Source organism: Diceros bicornis, chromosome 10 (genome assembly GCF_020826845.1).
Source record: "Diceros bicornis minor isolate mBicDic1 chromosome 10, mDicBic1.mat.cur, whole genome shotgun sequence".
Lineage (NCBI taxonomy): Eukaryota > Metazoa > Chordata > Mammalia > Perissodactyla > Rhinocerotidae > Diceros > Diceros bicornis.
In genome coordinates this window covers 18174002-18189663 of record NC_080749.1, presented here as the reverse complement: position 1 = coordinate 18189663, position 15662 = coordinate 18174002, and the positions used below count along the sequence as shown (strand labels likewise).

Below are 15662 nucleotides of genomic sequence, written 5' to 3'. Positions count from 1 at the left end.
GACACAAAGTATAAAACAAGGCTTTGGCCTTCAAGGGTTTAAAATCTCATAAAGAAAACAAGACAAACATACACAAAGCTAAAATAAAAATAAAAGATTTAAAAATACTCATCAACAATACTGATGTTACACAATAATACAAAATTACCAAATGAATTATACTGAAAATAACTGAAAGACTGAGGCTAAGAATCAGAGAAGACTGCATGTTAGATTTCTAGAAGTGAGAGAAATAAAAAGCAAAACCAAAAGGGAACTTGTTTTAGGAAAAGGAAATAGAAACTTGGAGGGCTATAAGGATTAAGTGGCCACATTAAGTTAAATGTGAACATTAGTACAACACTTAGTAAGTCTGTTGTCACAAGAACAGGAGCCAAAGCTGCCTTGGGGTCCTTCTCTCCAGTTATCCTCCCCAGGAAGGTTTGGAAAACCAGTCAAGGATGTGACACAGGGCTGAATAGCATAATGCCCATTTAAAACTTTTTTTAACCCTCATCTTTCTTTGCCTATACAGTTTACTAGAATATAAACTATCCTCTATTACTACCAGAACTTTTTTAAACATTGCATTTTTAAGCAAACTAGCTAATATACTATATTCTTACCTTAAAATTACAGCTAATAGTTTAGAAAGAGTAAATCTATCTCCACTGTTACTTGGAAACAACGCAGCAAGGATTAAGGTAAAAAGTCCTTTGGAGAGAAAAGAATGAAAAAAGATATATTAGCTTAAATATTGTCAAAATGATTTACCACCAACTTGATTGTTTAAATAAGTAAATTATACACCTAACTTTTAAACTAATTTTTGTCATTTTTAAATAACTAAGAATAAGACTGCAGATACCTAGGATGAAATGTTCAAAGGTCATCCAAAAAACAGCCTCTAAACTAAATCATGTTTATCTCAACAATACAGATCAAGTATAGTTCTATTTATTTTAAATGAATCAGAGAGTTAAACTGAACATTCAGAGTTAGCATTCTGACTTCATCATAATCAAGCCTGTGTACTGAAGTTATTTTTACAACTTCAAAAATACTTTTCTTATCTTCCAGATTTAGAAGGTGATTCAATTTTAAAAATAAAATACCTTTCATAGGGCAAATTATAGTTCTGAAATAAGCAATTACATTTAGCCAAAGGGTCTAGAAAAAATCTTTAGCAAGAATATGTGAAAGGAAGGACAACTACAACACAAAGAGCCAGCCTATAAAACTTTAACATATCACTGTCTTAAAAATACTGTAAAGTATTTGAAGGAATATAAGTAGCACAAGGCAAGGCAGGAAACTATAAAGATTAAGTAGTTATAATACACTAATGTACATTAGAACAAATGTAATAATCTATAACAAGATAAAAATGTGTGCATATATATCTATCTATCTGAGAAATAAGTCTCCATTTACAATGTGGATTTCAAAGACAAATTTCTTACCAGAAGTTGAGGACAAAATATTAACTATAGCAACTTGTGTGTCCGCAAGTGCTTCTTGATATGAGAAATTTGCCAAAAACCACTAAAAAAAAGAAAACAAAGTGAAACCTAATGAATGACATGTTTATATTTGTTATTACAATTTACAGTCCTCTCCTTTTTTCTCCCCCTAAACATTTCATCATAAGAGGTTTTTTTTTTTTGAGGAAGATTGACCCTACGCTAACATCTATTGCCGATCTTCCTCTTTTTTTCTTTTTTCTCCCCAAAGCCCCAGTACACAGTTGCGTATCATAGTTGTAGAGTTGTAGCTCTTCTATATGGGATGTCGCCTCAGCATGGCTTGATGAGCTGCAGGTAGATCCTCACCCAGGATCCAAACCAGTGAACCCTGGGCCACCGAAGCGGCACATGCGAACTTAACTGCTACAGCACTGGGCCGCCCCCCAGAAGAGGTTTTAAAAGCTGCTTTGTATTGAAAAATCAAAGGCCCCAAAGAGGACATTTATAATCAGACCTAAGATCTTTTCTATCCAATTTCTCTTAAGAAATTAGCAATAGTTGGTTAAAAATTAGCATTCAGGTTTTTTAAAAAATGAGGCTAAAATTGAATATCAAATCAACTTTAAAATTTGCTTCATCTAAGTATTGCAAATACTCTATTAAGTTTATCTAAATCAAATTTAAATTTGGGGAAATTCTCAAACATTAAAATATGTACAGGTGAACACAGCATAATGAGAAATCTATTGAACAAGACGACACCTATGGGGATGGATGAAAGTAGCTAGTGGGGAGACTAACAGATAAAAGGCTATATTCACTTTGGAAATTTAAAAATGTCCAATGAAAATTGTGAATTTACTAGCTAATTGTGATTGTTTCTCTGATTTTCAGATTGGAGACATTATACAAAGGGTTCTCGTAACTCTGGATATAATTAAAGGAAGTTTTCTAGCTATGAGGATTTTTTTTTCTTCTCTCTTCTCTTTTCCTCATCTAGGCTAGGATATCCTTACATTCTCAACCTGTGCCTACACTGATTTAAGGAATAAGAAATAAGAGCTCTTTCTGATGAAGCCTAGTGTGTGTGTGCATGTGTGTGTGTCCAAAGTTCATTTATTTTCACTGCTATCAAATATTCTAATGCATGTTACCACAACTCATCCATTTTTCTGTTGATGGACACTTTTTGACTACTTCAAACAATGCTACTACAAACATTCTAGTACATTCCTCCTGGTGCATATGTGCGTGAGTGTCACTAACATACATACTAAGAAGCAGATCGCTGGGTCAAAGTAAATAAATCGCTTGTCTAACTGTTTTTGGCATCTCTTACTTAAACACATTGACTGGATAATCATATTCCACTAAAGAATGACTTGTCTCTATTAAGAGAGGAACATCTTTTGATCTCTCTCAGGACTTGTAGTTAAGTGAGTAGTATAATTATTACTATTGACATTTCAAAGAAGCAGCATAGACACATGATCTCAGAGCACTGCTAGAAGGTAGCAGACAGCTGAGAGACTAGTAGTCTCCATTCAGTCTACACTGTACTCAAGGCTAAAGCCAGAGTGAAACTACAGCAAAGTGATTCTGATTCCATCTGTAGTCCTCTGACTTCCTAGATAATTTCACTTGACTTTCTAAACAAATGAGGTAGCAGTTGGTAAGATGGGCAATATCAAACACATAGGACAATGGAAGCCACAATCTGCGTGTAGTTGAAGTGTGAGAAAAGAGGCAGAAGATTCTGCCCTTAATTATCTTTTGGAGAATTTCTGCAAGAACAGACAATGCTTACAGGGTGATAATTAGCTTTCTTGACACACTTTCCTTACCACTTTAATACCTAAATACTGTGCTCATTTTCCAAACAATCTCACTGGTCTCTGCTAATGCAAGATAAAGAAATAAAAATAGATCACTTAAATGGCAGCCATTCAAAGATCTAAGAATTCATCATTAGCTATGAACTCTTTCCATAAAGATCTCCCTATTCTCCACCTCTCCCCATTCTCTGGCTCTCAAACCTAAGCCACCTTCATCACAAAAGAAGACCTATCTCAATTACCCTCCAATAAAAATTATCCTTACAATGTTTCCTTTTATTATTCCAGAGTTGAGGACAACCACTTACTAATAATCTATCGCAAATAATTTATATAATATTTCATGGGTGGTAATTCATTTTAAAATTATCATAAAAGGTATTTTTGGTAAAGCCTGTATAACCTAAAAATATTTTCCAGAAAAAAATTAAAACATCATAAGCCCTAAAGAGACAAAAGATATTCAAGGAGGACTACCAAATGCGGTAATCATTAACTCCTTTTGACCTGCACTGTCCAGTGTATTAGCCACCAGCCACAGGTGGCTACTGAGCAACTCAAACACGGCTAGTCTGAATTAAAATGTTTAGCAACTGAAATTGAAATAAAAACTGAAACTGAAATGAAACAGAAATAGAAACTGAAATGAAACTAAAATGTTAGAAGATTTTAGTACAACAAAAGAATGTAAACTATCTTATCGGGGCCGGCCCGGTGGCACAAGCTGTTAAGTGCACGCACTCCGCTGCGGCAGCCTGGGGTTCACCAGTTCGGATCCCAGGCGCGCAACGACGCGCCGCTTGTCAAGCCATGCTGTGGCGGCGTCCCATATAAAGTGGAGGAAGATGGGCATGGATGTTAGCCCAGGGCCAGTCTTCCTCAGCAAAAAGAGGAGGACTGGCAGATGTTGGCTCAGGGCCGATCTTGAAAAAAAAATAAAAAAATAAAAAATAAAAAAACCTTATAATCAAGCTAATAATACTGACATTAGCATTGCATTATCTAATGTTTAAAAACGCTCAGTATAAACTGAAATCTTAAAGGCTCACTAAACAACTTTGGATTAGGCTACTTCCAATGATATATATATAAAAGAACACTGAAATTTGTTTTTTAAATTTGAAACTTCAGAGTTTTCACTAACTCAGACAAGTCTCTAATCTCAGCTTAGCCCAAAATAATATTTTGATATATGATTATTCCATGTGAAATCTTAAGCACATTTTTCAGTTTCTATATTAAAATAATAGAGAACCTATCAATAATATTACTAGAAATTCTGCAGAAATGTTTACTATGAGTACTTGCTAAAATATTTGACCACATTTACAGGATTCAATATACAACTGCAAAAGCACTTATTTGAAGAAATCAATGCATACAGTAAATTCTTATCTTGATATTCACTAGTGCTTGTAGACATCATAGTGTAAAATAACTCTATTCATTATTCTGACCATAGGGCAACGCCAAATTCTGAATATATGAGTAGTTGTAGTGTTACAGTATTTACTAAATTCTTTGAGGTATGACATTTATTAACTTTTATACTCTTAATTCCCCAATGATACCAGATAGCATAGTTTAAACTCATGATTAAGCAACCTAATAGACTTACACTTCAGTAGTATATTGTTGGTATTTACTGTCTTAAAATTCAAGTTCCAAACATACAATAAAGAGAAGACCTACCACAAAGCAAAAAAAAAAGCTAATTTTTGCTACTTGAGTTGCAGTAAGTTTCCCCACAGTTCTTAGTAAGGAGTCTTGTTCTTTCAGAGTAGGATATGACATGCGAGACAACTTAGCCTCCGATGCATGGCTTGAAGGAAGCTGTCGAATCTCCATGATATTACTGAACCTTACACGAGACTTTTTGGGAGCTTAAAAGGAAAAGTATAGTACAAAATTATTAAATGTTTCCCCTCGAATCCAACAAAAGTCACAAGTTTTAATTTACTGATAAGTGCATGTTATTTAATCCATCTATGATCAGATTTGGACAGTCAAAGAAAACTAGAATTATATTATTACCTGGGGCAGCTCTGCTCACTCAACGAGTTAACAGAAAAACATTCTCTGTTTTTCTGTTTTTATAGATGTTTTTTAAAACATCTATAAAAATGTTTTAAAGGTTTTTAAATGCGACCAATATTCAATCAAGGTTTCTGCAATTGTGTACATACACAACTGCCTGGTTCGGGATTATAGTATGATTATTATTTTAGCATTTATAGTAAAACTTTACTTGGATTTTTTCCACATAGATACTCAATTTATAAGAATTACTTTCCTGGTCAAGCATGTAGAACACTCCTCTATCAGTCCGTTCCTTACAAGAGGATATTATGAATAAATACTGTGCCCTATGGTGAAGCTGGCATTCTTTACTCAATTCACAGAACCAGCAAAACTCCTATAATTCGCTATCAAGGTCTTTGCTATCATGGTTGAAGAAGATATTATTCATTTTAAAATATATATATATAGGGAATCCATAGAGATTCCTGGTATTTGGAAACTATTTCTGGTTGAAATCATAAAAACTTTCAGTCAAATTTCTGGAAGACTATAGGCTGAGCCAACACTAAGTGGAACAGAAGAACAGTCAGGTGATCCCAGTCAACCTGCAAAATCACTAAGTTTTGGGGTGATTTGCATGAAGCTAAAATTTCCACCCATTTCTAAGTTATAAAATTCTCAGTTTTGCTTACTTTTTTCAGCATCCATGTTTGTGTTCTCTGGTTTTTCACTTGGAAGATCATGAAATTTCACAGGAACATACAGAGGTTCACTCTGGAATGTAACAGAAACAGAAACAAATATAAACAGCAAGTATAATAGTTGGTATATTGGCTAAAATTTAAGTGGATGGTATGTAGACACAGATACCACCCGAAACACGCCTGTTCACCACCATGTTTACACAGCATAATTTTCCCAAAATACATTTTCAAGGCTTAAAAAGGAAACTCAAATGATCCACACAGGTACACTGACAGAAAAGAATCAGTTTAAAGTCTAGAAATGTAAAAGAACAGCATTGGCACATTACGATATTGAACATTTAAATGTCATAAAAACAGACCTGTCCCTCGGCTAACAGATTACCTCCCATTGCTTTCCATTCATTCTTTTAACAAATACGTATTGAGCTCCTACTACGTCAGGAGCTGTTCTAGGGCCTGGGGAAATAAGATGAAAAAAGACAAAGTCTCTGTCCTCAATGACCATGTAGTCTAAAGGGGAAGGCAGACACTGAACAGATGATCACATATATGATATGTATGTATATCTGCCAAATTATTTCCTCTTATTACTTAAGATCCAACTAAAACCAAAAATTCCTGAAAACCTTTCTAGGACTAATAGGTAAGAAAAAAATAGCTACCACTTATCAGTTCTTCCCATGTACCAGGTACCAAGTCCAGTGCAGTTAAACATACATTTCTCATTAGTCCTTACAACCAATTCATAAAATGGTCTTTTTAAGGGACTTTTTTAGAAGCTGAGATATAAAATAATCAAGAGGTAGACAAATGAATTAAAGCCAGGTCTGTCTAACCATGCTCTAAAGATCTACATTTTTAAGTGGTTCTAAATTCCTCCACTGTTTTTACAAATGTTCTTCAGATGATCTGTGTTTAAGGCACAATTCTCCAAATGGGCTATTTCTTAGATTAACAGAAAATGTTTTTTATTTCTTTAATTTCTTCTTTAACTCCTGGTATAGAACTCTGCCAATGAAAAATATTCAGTAAATGAAGAGACAATAGGATCTGGAAATAGACATAGTCTCCTTGTTACATTGAACTTTTCATGATAGCATTTGGCTTAGAACAATCTGACATATCCATTTTACAATAATAGCAAAAATTAGTCGAAGAGTAGTTAGAAGAATACGCTACCATCTCAACTCTGCCTTCTACACTGATAGAGGCAACTGATATTAATCTTATTGATGCTTAAGATCCCAGAGAAAAGAAATTATATTTTCTCTAAGCTTCATAAACTCTTCACAGCACCTGGTAACCTACCCTGCATGCAACTGTAGTTCTAAAAGCCAGATAAACAAAAAACTGTACAGTCAATAAGGTCACCAAGCTAGTGCTTCATAAATTGGTCTTAAATTTTAGAGTAAATTTAAAATTTTTCTCAGATAGAATGTCACATTTGGAACAGTACAATTTAAAGAGATGCTTTAATGATGGTCTAAAAAGAATAGATTTTTACATACTATTTCTCCAACTAGATCATAAATGCTTAAAATAAGTGACTATGTTACTTATTTGCTTGCTATTCTCTCTCTCTTCCCCTCCCCAAATACACACTCTCACACACTAGAACATAAACTATATTTCCAGGGCCTAGAATAAGTACTTAACACATATTAAGTGCTCTTAAAAATTTGTGGAATAAATGAACAATCTGCTTATGTAGTCTCAGTGTCAAGCAAATACATATGTTTCTAAGTGATAATAATATAATAATGAACATGAACTGACAAAGCTGGTAAGAAACAAAGGACAAAGGACAGTCCTTTACTATTTTCAGTCCTTAACTAATTTCCTCTTCCACCAGAGGTAGCTGAATTACTTACTTCTAGGCCCCAGCTATCCCTAAGGAAAGACAGGAGCATGTTACAATTCTCATGGAAAGCACCCAGTACTGAGATATATCTATAACCTAACACAGCTGTGGTGCTCTCAGAGCTATTTCAGTCCTTCCCACCATGGCTCAACCCCACCCGCTCCACTCCTGATGAGAAAAGAAGCACTTACCAAAGAACTATTCATAGTTGTATCTGTTGTGCAAGTAGCAAAGTAACCTTCAGTATCTGCAAACTACAGATAACAGGACATAAAATTCAATTAATTATAAAGTAAAACTAGTGTCACAGCTCAAAGGAATAGAACCAGAAATCTAGAGTAGACTTATAAGAGTGTAACTATTATTAACAATAATAGCAGCTAACGCCAAGTATTCAACTATGCAAAGTAGATATTAACAACTTCATTTTACTGATGAAGAAATTGAGGCTGAGTGATTTCATCTAAGTAACAGAGCCAAGATTAAACCTCAAGTTATTAGTCTCACTCCAAAACTTAGGCCCTTTTCACAATATTATTATAACATTTCAGATTAGTAGGTAAAATAGTAGGGAAAGGATGGGCAGGGGGTTGGTGAAAAAGACAAATAACATCTTAGTATTATCATAAGAGTATTAACCTCAAGAACCCTTAAATGGATTTCAGGGACTGGACCACACTTTAAGAATGACTGTGCTAGTGCTGTATAAGCATGCCTGTATTCATATCCTCAGCTACCCTATCTTTATCCCTGCTTCAAGTTTGAAGAGGTTAAATAACTTGCCCAAGGTCACACAATTAGCAAGTGACAGAACAAGATTCAAACACCAGAGCCCATGCTGTTAAAGAACCCTAATAAATCAATAAGAAAAAGTCAATGTAGAAAAATGAACAAGACACAGACAACTGACAAAAGAATTCTAGTGTGCAACAAATACACGAAAAAGTAACCACAAACATGCAGACTAAACAAGATACCATTGTTCATCTATCAAATTGGCAAATACTGGGGTTTTGGTAAGGGTTCAATCTTATATATTGCTAATAGAGATATGGATTAGATATACCTATTGTAGATGATAATTTAGCAATAGGAAGCACAAGCTTTAAAAATGACATTACTGTTTTATTACGCTTTTAGGAATTTATCCTAAGTAAATAACTATAGATGTGTATAAAGATATTCCTATTTACTTATATCAAAAGAAAAAGTGAAAACAATCTATCAAGGATTAGTGAAATAAAACAGCAAAATATGATAACAAATGTTTATTTATTAGCCTAGAAAAGCATTCATGATATATTGTTAAGTGAAGAATAAAATCAGGTTAGAAAATGATACATATAGACTCAACTTATTTCTGCTATAAATAATTTTTTAATATATACACATAAATACATAGCTGTAAATAGTTGCAAATATTTATAGTGGCCTTAGAATGGTAAGATTATGGATAAACTATTATTATTCTTGTTACTATAATTTGTCTTCAACAATGAACATTTATCACTACGACAATTAAAAAATATGCTTAACATTTAAAAATGTTTCTATGTAATACTAAATTACATAGAAAGTTGTTCATGATATACTACTAAGTATAGAAAGTAAGTTACAAAACAGGACATAACAGTACAATTTCATTTCTGTAAAAAATAAAATAAAAATACACACATGAAAAAGAATGGCAGGATATATGCCAAAATACTGTCAGCAGTTATTCCTTGAGTAGTAGAATTTATTATTTTCTTCTTTTTATTCCTCAGTATTTTCTAAATTTTCAACAACGTACATGTATTTATACACATACAACATATTCCTACACGTAATACTATAGTGTCTATGCATTTCTATAATGTATTGCTTTTGCAAAGTAAAAAATATATATATTCATATTTTTAGTAAGTTAAATTTTTGTGTGCATGTGAGTGAACATTTCTAGGTATTACCTCAAAAACAGTTACTGAAAGGACTCTGACAAAAATCCAATGAGTACATTTCTCAAGAATGTACTCATAAGATAAGAAATAATGCTATCTTAGCCCACAAAAAAAATAGTACACATAAAAGAAAAGGATTAATAGAGACAGAAAGTAAAACAGTGGTTATCAGGGTCTGGGGGGAGGGGAGAATGGGAGTCACAGTTAATGAGTACAGAGTTTCTGTTTGGAAAGATGAAAAAGTTCTGGAGATGGAGGTTGGTGATGGCTGCACAGCAAACTGAATGTACTCAATGCGAGTGAACTATACATTTAATAATGGTCAACATAGTGAATTTTATGTTATACATATTTTACTACAATAAAAAAAGACGGGAAAAGAAAAAAGCAGTTAAAATGGTAAATCTGATGTTATGCATATTTTACCACAATTTAAAAAAGGAAGAGAGAAAGAATAAAAAAGAAAAAGAAAAAGGATTATAAGCTTCATTCTCAAAAATTCATTTTTATACTCTTCATTCTCAAAAATTCAGTTTCTACTTCTACAAGGAAGATACATCACTATATAAACTGCCATTTCTTTCAACACTATGAATCAGCATGTTATGTTACATCAACAAAAGAATATAATTTGATTAGCCAAACATCTGAAATACGCTATTTTCATTTTAATATATAAAACCTTGAATTATTTTGCTTCTACAATCAACTTTACAACTAATTAGACGATTCTCATCCAGTCTGCAAATGACCAAAGACTCCAGATAGTCCCCTTATTCCTTACTTTCATCGTCTTCTCCATATTAATTGATTTGAGCTAGTTCAATAACTTTTAACAACTCAGAGGATGCCACGAGGTAAGGGAAAGAAAGTGTTTATGACCTTTGATTTTTCACAAGATATTCTGATACCAAGGTGATTAGAAGAATAAATTTAAAATTTTGGACAAAAGTAGGCTTTTTTTATATCATGCTATCTTCACTTTAACTGAACAACTTAAAATCTAGCTGTCCTTCAAGAAACTAACACATCTTTAAACTCTGAAAAAATATACCCCCTCTCCAACAAATACTTAAAATTTAAAACTTACAAAAGTAGCATGCTTTCCTCGAAATCCTCTTGTACACTGTTGTCTCCATGGCTTCCAAATAATAAAGCCCAAAAGGTACAGAACAAACATAGATGTTTTTGCAAAGGTGCTGAAGAATGGTTTGTTGTACTGAGTAAAAACATACTGTAGAGGAAAAAGTTATATATACTATGAGATGACCTTAAACCTGATTACTCATCTCCAATAAAATAAGGCCATTACATGATTTTTAACTCTAGAAGTTCATTTGGACTGGAAAGATCAAAAAGGATTATAAAAATATTTTAGATTCATTTCTCAATATTGAATTTGCCTTGCATACAAAAGATAATATTCCCAAACAAAGCAACAAGCTAAAAAAGTTCTGTTCTACATTCACTGAAAACCTACTATGCAACAGTACTTGTGCTAGGGGCTAAGGAAAAAAAAACACAGGCTTTCCTGAGAGGATATATATATAAATATATATATATAAAATATATGTGTGAAGAATACACAGCATAATACACTGAGTACCATGATAAGGGTCTACAGGGTACCACGGAGTACCAAAGAGAGACAGACTATTTTGAAGGTTATGGAAGTTTCCCAAGAGAAACTATTCTTGAGTTGTGTCTGAAGGGTTAAATAATAGCCCAAACAAAGGAAATAGCATAAAGAAAGGCAATGAAACAGAATGGTACATGAACAAAATTGCATGGTTTTAATTTTATTAGGAAGTTATAAAAAAAACCTGTAATATTCATTTAAATTGGAAATATCAGTATGAACTCATGACTTTCTTCCCCCTAAAAAAAATTTCCTAGTTACGTGCACTGAAAGGCCTAGAAAAAACAACAACCCAGGAGGGATGAGCACCTCTAGAATCCAGATGGTGATCTGCATCATTTTGTACTAAAAGAAACCATGGGTTCTTGAACAAATGGCCACATCCAAGTATGGGGAAGGAAACGCACCAGATGAGCCTGGGCATCTTGGGCCAGAAAGCAAATAGGATGTTAAAGATTAATGGAGTCATATTAAAAGGACACTAGAGCCAATTTAAAGGAGCTCCCACTGGTCACAGATAGAACAGTTTAAGCATCAAAAGGAATAACTACAATTGTTTGAAACATATCAAATACACAAAAATCCATGAATATATAATGATACTCAAAAAATCCTCAATGGTTACTACCGGAAGTTGCTAGGCAACATTACTCTAAAATGAATAAATGAAAAAAATCAAGCTTTATCCAATCCTTCCTATATGAACCATGTTTCAGGATAACCAAATAGTGGTTGTGGAAAAGTTCTCCTTACAGAATTCCAGCTAAAAAATATAGAAGGAATGACCCTTAGAAAAATCACCATTTTATAACCCCTAATGAAATATTCTATCTGGGCAACATCAGATGAATATTCAACTATTACCTAAAGGTTGATAAGGAACTTTATAGTGCTCAAATTGGCATCACACAAAGTAAGATTTGCAGCCATCATATGCCTCATGTAGTGATGTCAAAGGATGTACCCAGTACCACCAAGGTATTTTTTCCTAAAAACTGAACCAGAAGCAAATCCAGACTTTACACCTAACTACCATTTTACAGGAAATAAAAGAAAGATGAGCACATTAAAGGATACCCTAAGGAAGCAATCAGCCAAATCCAGAATATGTGTGTTAGAGACAATGTTTGTGTCTCCCCAAATTTCATAGGTTAAAATCCTAACCCCCCAATGTGATGGTATTGGAGGTGGGGCCTGTGGGAGGCGATAGGTCATCCAGGTGGAACCCTCATGAACGAGATTAATGCCAAATAAAAGAGACCCCAGAGAACTCTTTCACCCCCTCTGCCTTGTGAGAACACAGTAAGAAGACTACCATCTAAGAACCAGGAAGCCAGTCCACACGAGACACCATATCTACTGGCACCTTGAGCTTGGACTTTCTAGCCTCTGCGATAAAGTAACTATACGAGTAGAAAGAAAAACTAGCTTGGGAACTCAAAATACATTACTACCAATAGGTCATCAATAAAGACAAAATAAAATTTAACTAAAGGCAATTACTGTACTTCACAGTAACGTTTGAATCAGCAAACAGATAAATGTGCATGCACCCATGCCTGTGCATAATAGTAACCTGTACACAAAAACTCCGATCACTTTCACTCATTCGTTCAAAAGCATTCTTACTTTCTACTAAATGATGACAAACAGCTTTTGTATCCTAGATGGTTGTTCCACTAAAAAACAGTATTTATAGAGAAAGAAATTGAATTTAGAAAAAAAAACAGAAACACCTTCAAATATTAAGAAAATGTGCATATATCTCACTTTCTAAATAACTCTCCCTAAAAGATACAAGCAAACTGTATGAAACAACAAAAAGAGTATCCTTTTAGTTTTACCTTGAATTGACACTAATTCAATATCAAAGAAAACATAAATAATTCCACAATATTCAAAATACTGCTTCAAGTAAGCATGAGAGAGAGTAATGACTACAGATACTACAGGTAAACAGTATTATTACTACATGCAACATCATTCCTAGACAAGACTTACATACCGAAGTCAGTTCTGAGGATGCCACCCATATCACATCAACAAGTAGGAGAACAACGATCCCAAGAACCATTCGCCTGCGCTGAGTGAAACCACTGCTCTGGGAATTCATTCGGTTCATGATAAATACACACACCATCTGCAGTCTGTTTTTCAGAAAAGATAGATCACATTAGACAAGATTTTTGAAAAATAACCACATAAAAATGAGAAAATCAGTATAACAGCAACATTCGACATTTGTTAGCTAATGTTCAATTTTAAAGCCACACAGTAAATAAAAGGTGTGGAATTTACCTTACTTGAAAGGCCTTTCTGAGATCTTCAAGAGCAATGCCTGAAAACTTGGCAAATCTGAGTCTAAAAGGAGGTGAAGAACTCAGCGCACCTGAAAACAACAACTGACGCTAATGAAAACATCAACCACTCAAAATAAGATTCATCACATCTTTTTTACTCTTCATCTTCAAAGTGATCGCAAAGGAAAGAAAAATACCCAGGCGTGTTATATATACTTCTCACTTTTTCTCTAGACTTTCATGTCATCCATGGTACACTTCAAATTATATTCAGAGAAGTTCACAGCACACACACACACAAAAAAAGCAATATTGGGCCAGCCTGGTGGCTTAGTGGTTAAGCACGCAGGCTCCGCTACTGGCAGCCCTGGGTTCGGATCCCGGCACACAGGGACGCACGGCTTCTCCAGCCATGCTGAGGGTGCATCCCACATACAGCAACTAGAAGGCTGTGCAGCTATGACACAACTATCTACTGGGGCTTTGGGGGGGGCGGAAGGAGGAGAATTGGCAATAGATGTTAGCTCAGAGCCGGTCTTCCCCAGCAAAAAAAGGAGGATTAGCATGGATGTTAGCCCAGGGCTGATCTTCCTCACAAAAAAAAAAAAAAAAAGCAATATTCAACAGATGGCATATTTAAGAAGAGTTAACTACTGGAAAAAAGCTTCCCTGAGTTTCACAAATACAGAACTCCGCTGGCCTCGCTCGCCTCTCCCTTCGCTCTCTCCCGAGGAATCCACCTCCGGGGACAGTGTCTAGACAGGCGCCTCTTTCTAAGTGTCTTTTCTGTCCCCCATCTCCTCGGGTGGAGTTTGGTTATTTGACAGGAAGCGATTTGTTGTGAGTCTTAGGGACACGTTTCCAATCCCACCTCCGTGGGAAAGGAAAAGGATCTTCCATGCTCCCCGCCCCACACCCCGTCTCTAGATCTAGTTAACTTGGATCGAAATAGTAATTCACGAGGGTGGTGAGCAAACAGCTGTTAAGCGGAATCCTCCTCCTTTTTTGGAGGAAAAAAAAAAATCAAGGCAGTGACGCCTCCCCGGGGGGTGAGATACAGGCGGCGGCGCAGGAGAAGCTTCCCCAGTTGCAGAGTGTGGACCCGGCTCGCGCCCCTGTCAGCCTCCCCCGCACTCCGCCCTGGAGACCGTTACCATTTCGCTCAGGGCACCCCGGCTGCCACCAAGGGCGGGAGGTGGGGCCGTTCGCGCGCGCTCCGTCCCGGTTCGGCTCCAGGTGATTTCGGGGCCCTCCCCTGCCTGCCTACCTGGCCTTCCTGCCCCGCGATGGCGTCGTGGCGGCACCATGAGCGGACCCGACCCGGACCCGCCGCCGCCCAGCGCCACGGCCGCGGCCTCAGCCTCACAGCTCTGTCGCGGCGCCTGACATTGCGCTGCGCTGGAGGCCCAGCCCCTGAAGCCGCGGTGCCCCCCGAGGCTGCGCCGCCGACGCCGCCCAACTCCACTCGGCCCGGGAGGGCGGGGAGCGGGCGAGGGTAATCAGCCGCGCAGGCAGCGATGGCCGCGGAACCGGGGCGCGGGGACCAGCCCCGGACCCCGCCCCCGGCCGGCCTGCCAGCCTCGCGGCCCCGCCCCCGGCCCGACGGAGGCGGCGCGCGAGTGACGTCACGGCGGCGCGACGGCGGGACACGGGAGGGTGCGTCTGCCGAGTGGCTTTGCGGCGCCGAGGGGAGTAGTGCCAGGCGCAGGGCGCGGAGCGAGGAGACGCGGCTGTGACGCCCGGGAGGAGCGGAGATGGGGAGAAGTGGAGCCGAGCCCGGGGGAAGAAGAGGGAAGCGGGTGTGGGTGGCTGGGGCGGAGCAAAGGACGCGAGAGGTGGCCGAACCTCCGGATGGCCCCGCACTAGAAGAAGAGCTAGCAACTCCGTTTCCTACAAAGTTCGGCCACGAAAGT

General features: G+C 36.8%; 1 protein-coding gene across 1 annotated transcript in view; it reads right to left on the bottom strand.

Moving 5' to 3' along the window:
* The window catches only part of SLC35F5 (solute carrier family 35 member F5), a 38587-nt gene extending 23328 nt beyond the window's left edge, over positions 1 to 15259 (bottom strand). Inside the window, exons 1-9 of the mRNA XM_058548845.1 lie at positions 15017 to 15259; positions 13748 to 13838; positions 13455 to 13596; positions 10901 to 11044; positions 8062 to 8124; positions 5995 to 6076; positions 4973 to 5163; positions 1443 to 1524; positions 606 to 693 (exon numbers count right to left, since the gene is read on the bottom strand). Coding sequence (XP_058404828.1) covers positions 606 to 693; positions 1443 to 1524; positions 4973 to 5163; positions 5995 to 6076; positions 8062 to 8124; positions 10901 to 11044; positions 13455 to 13596; positions 13748 to 13838; positions 15017 to 15056 — 923 coding nt within the window. The 5' untranslated portion in view covers positions 15057 to 15259. The remainder of the gene's footprint in view (positions 1 to 605; positions 694 to 1442; positions 1525 to 4972; positions 5164 to 5994; positions 6077 to 8061; positions 8125 to 10900; positions 11045 to 13454; positions 13597 to 13747; positions 13839 to 15016) is intronic.
* Positions 15260 to 15662: the final 403 nt, after the last annotated feature.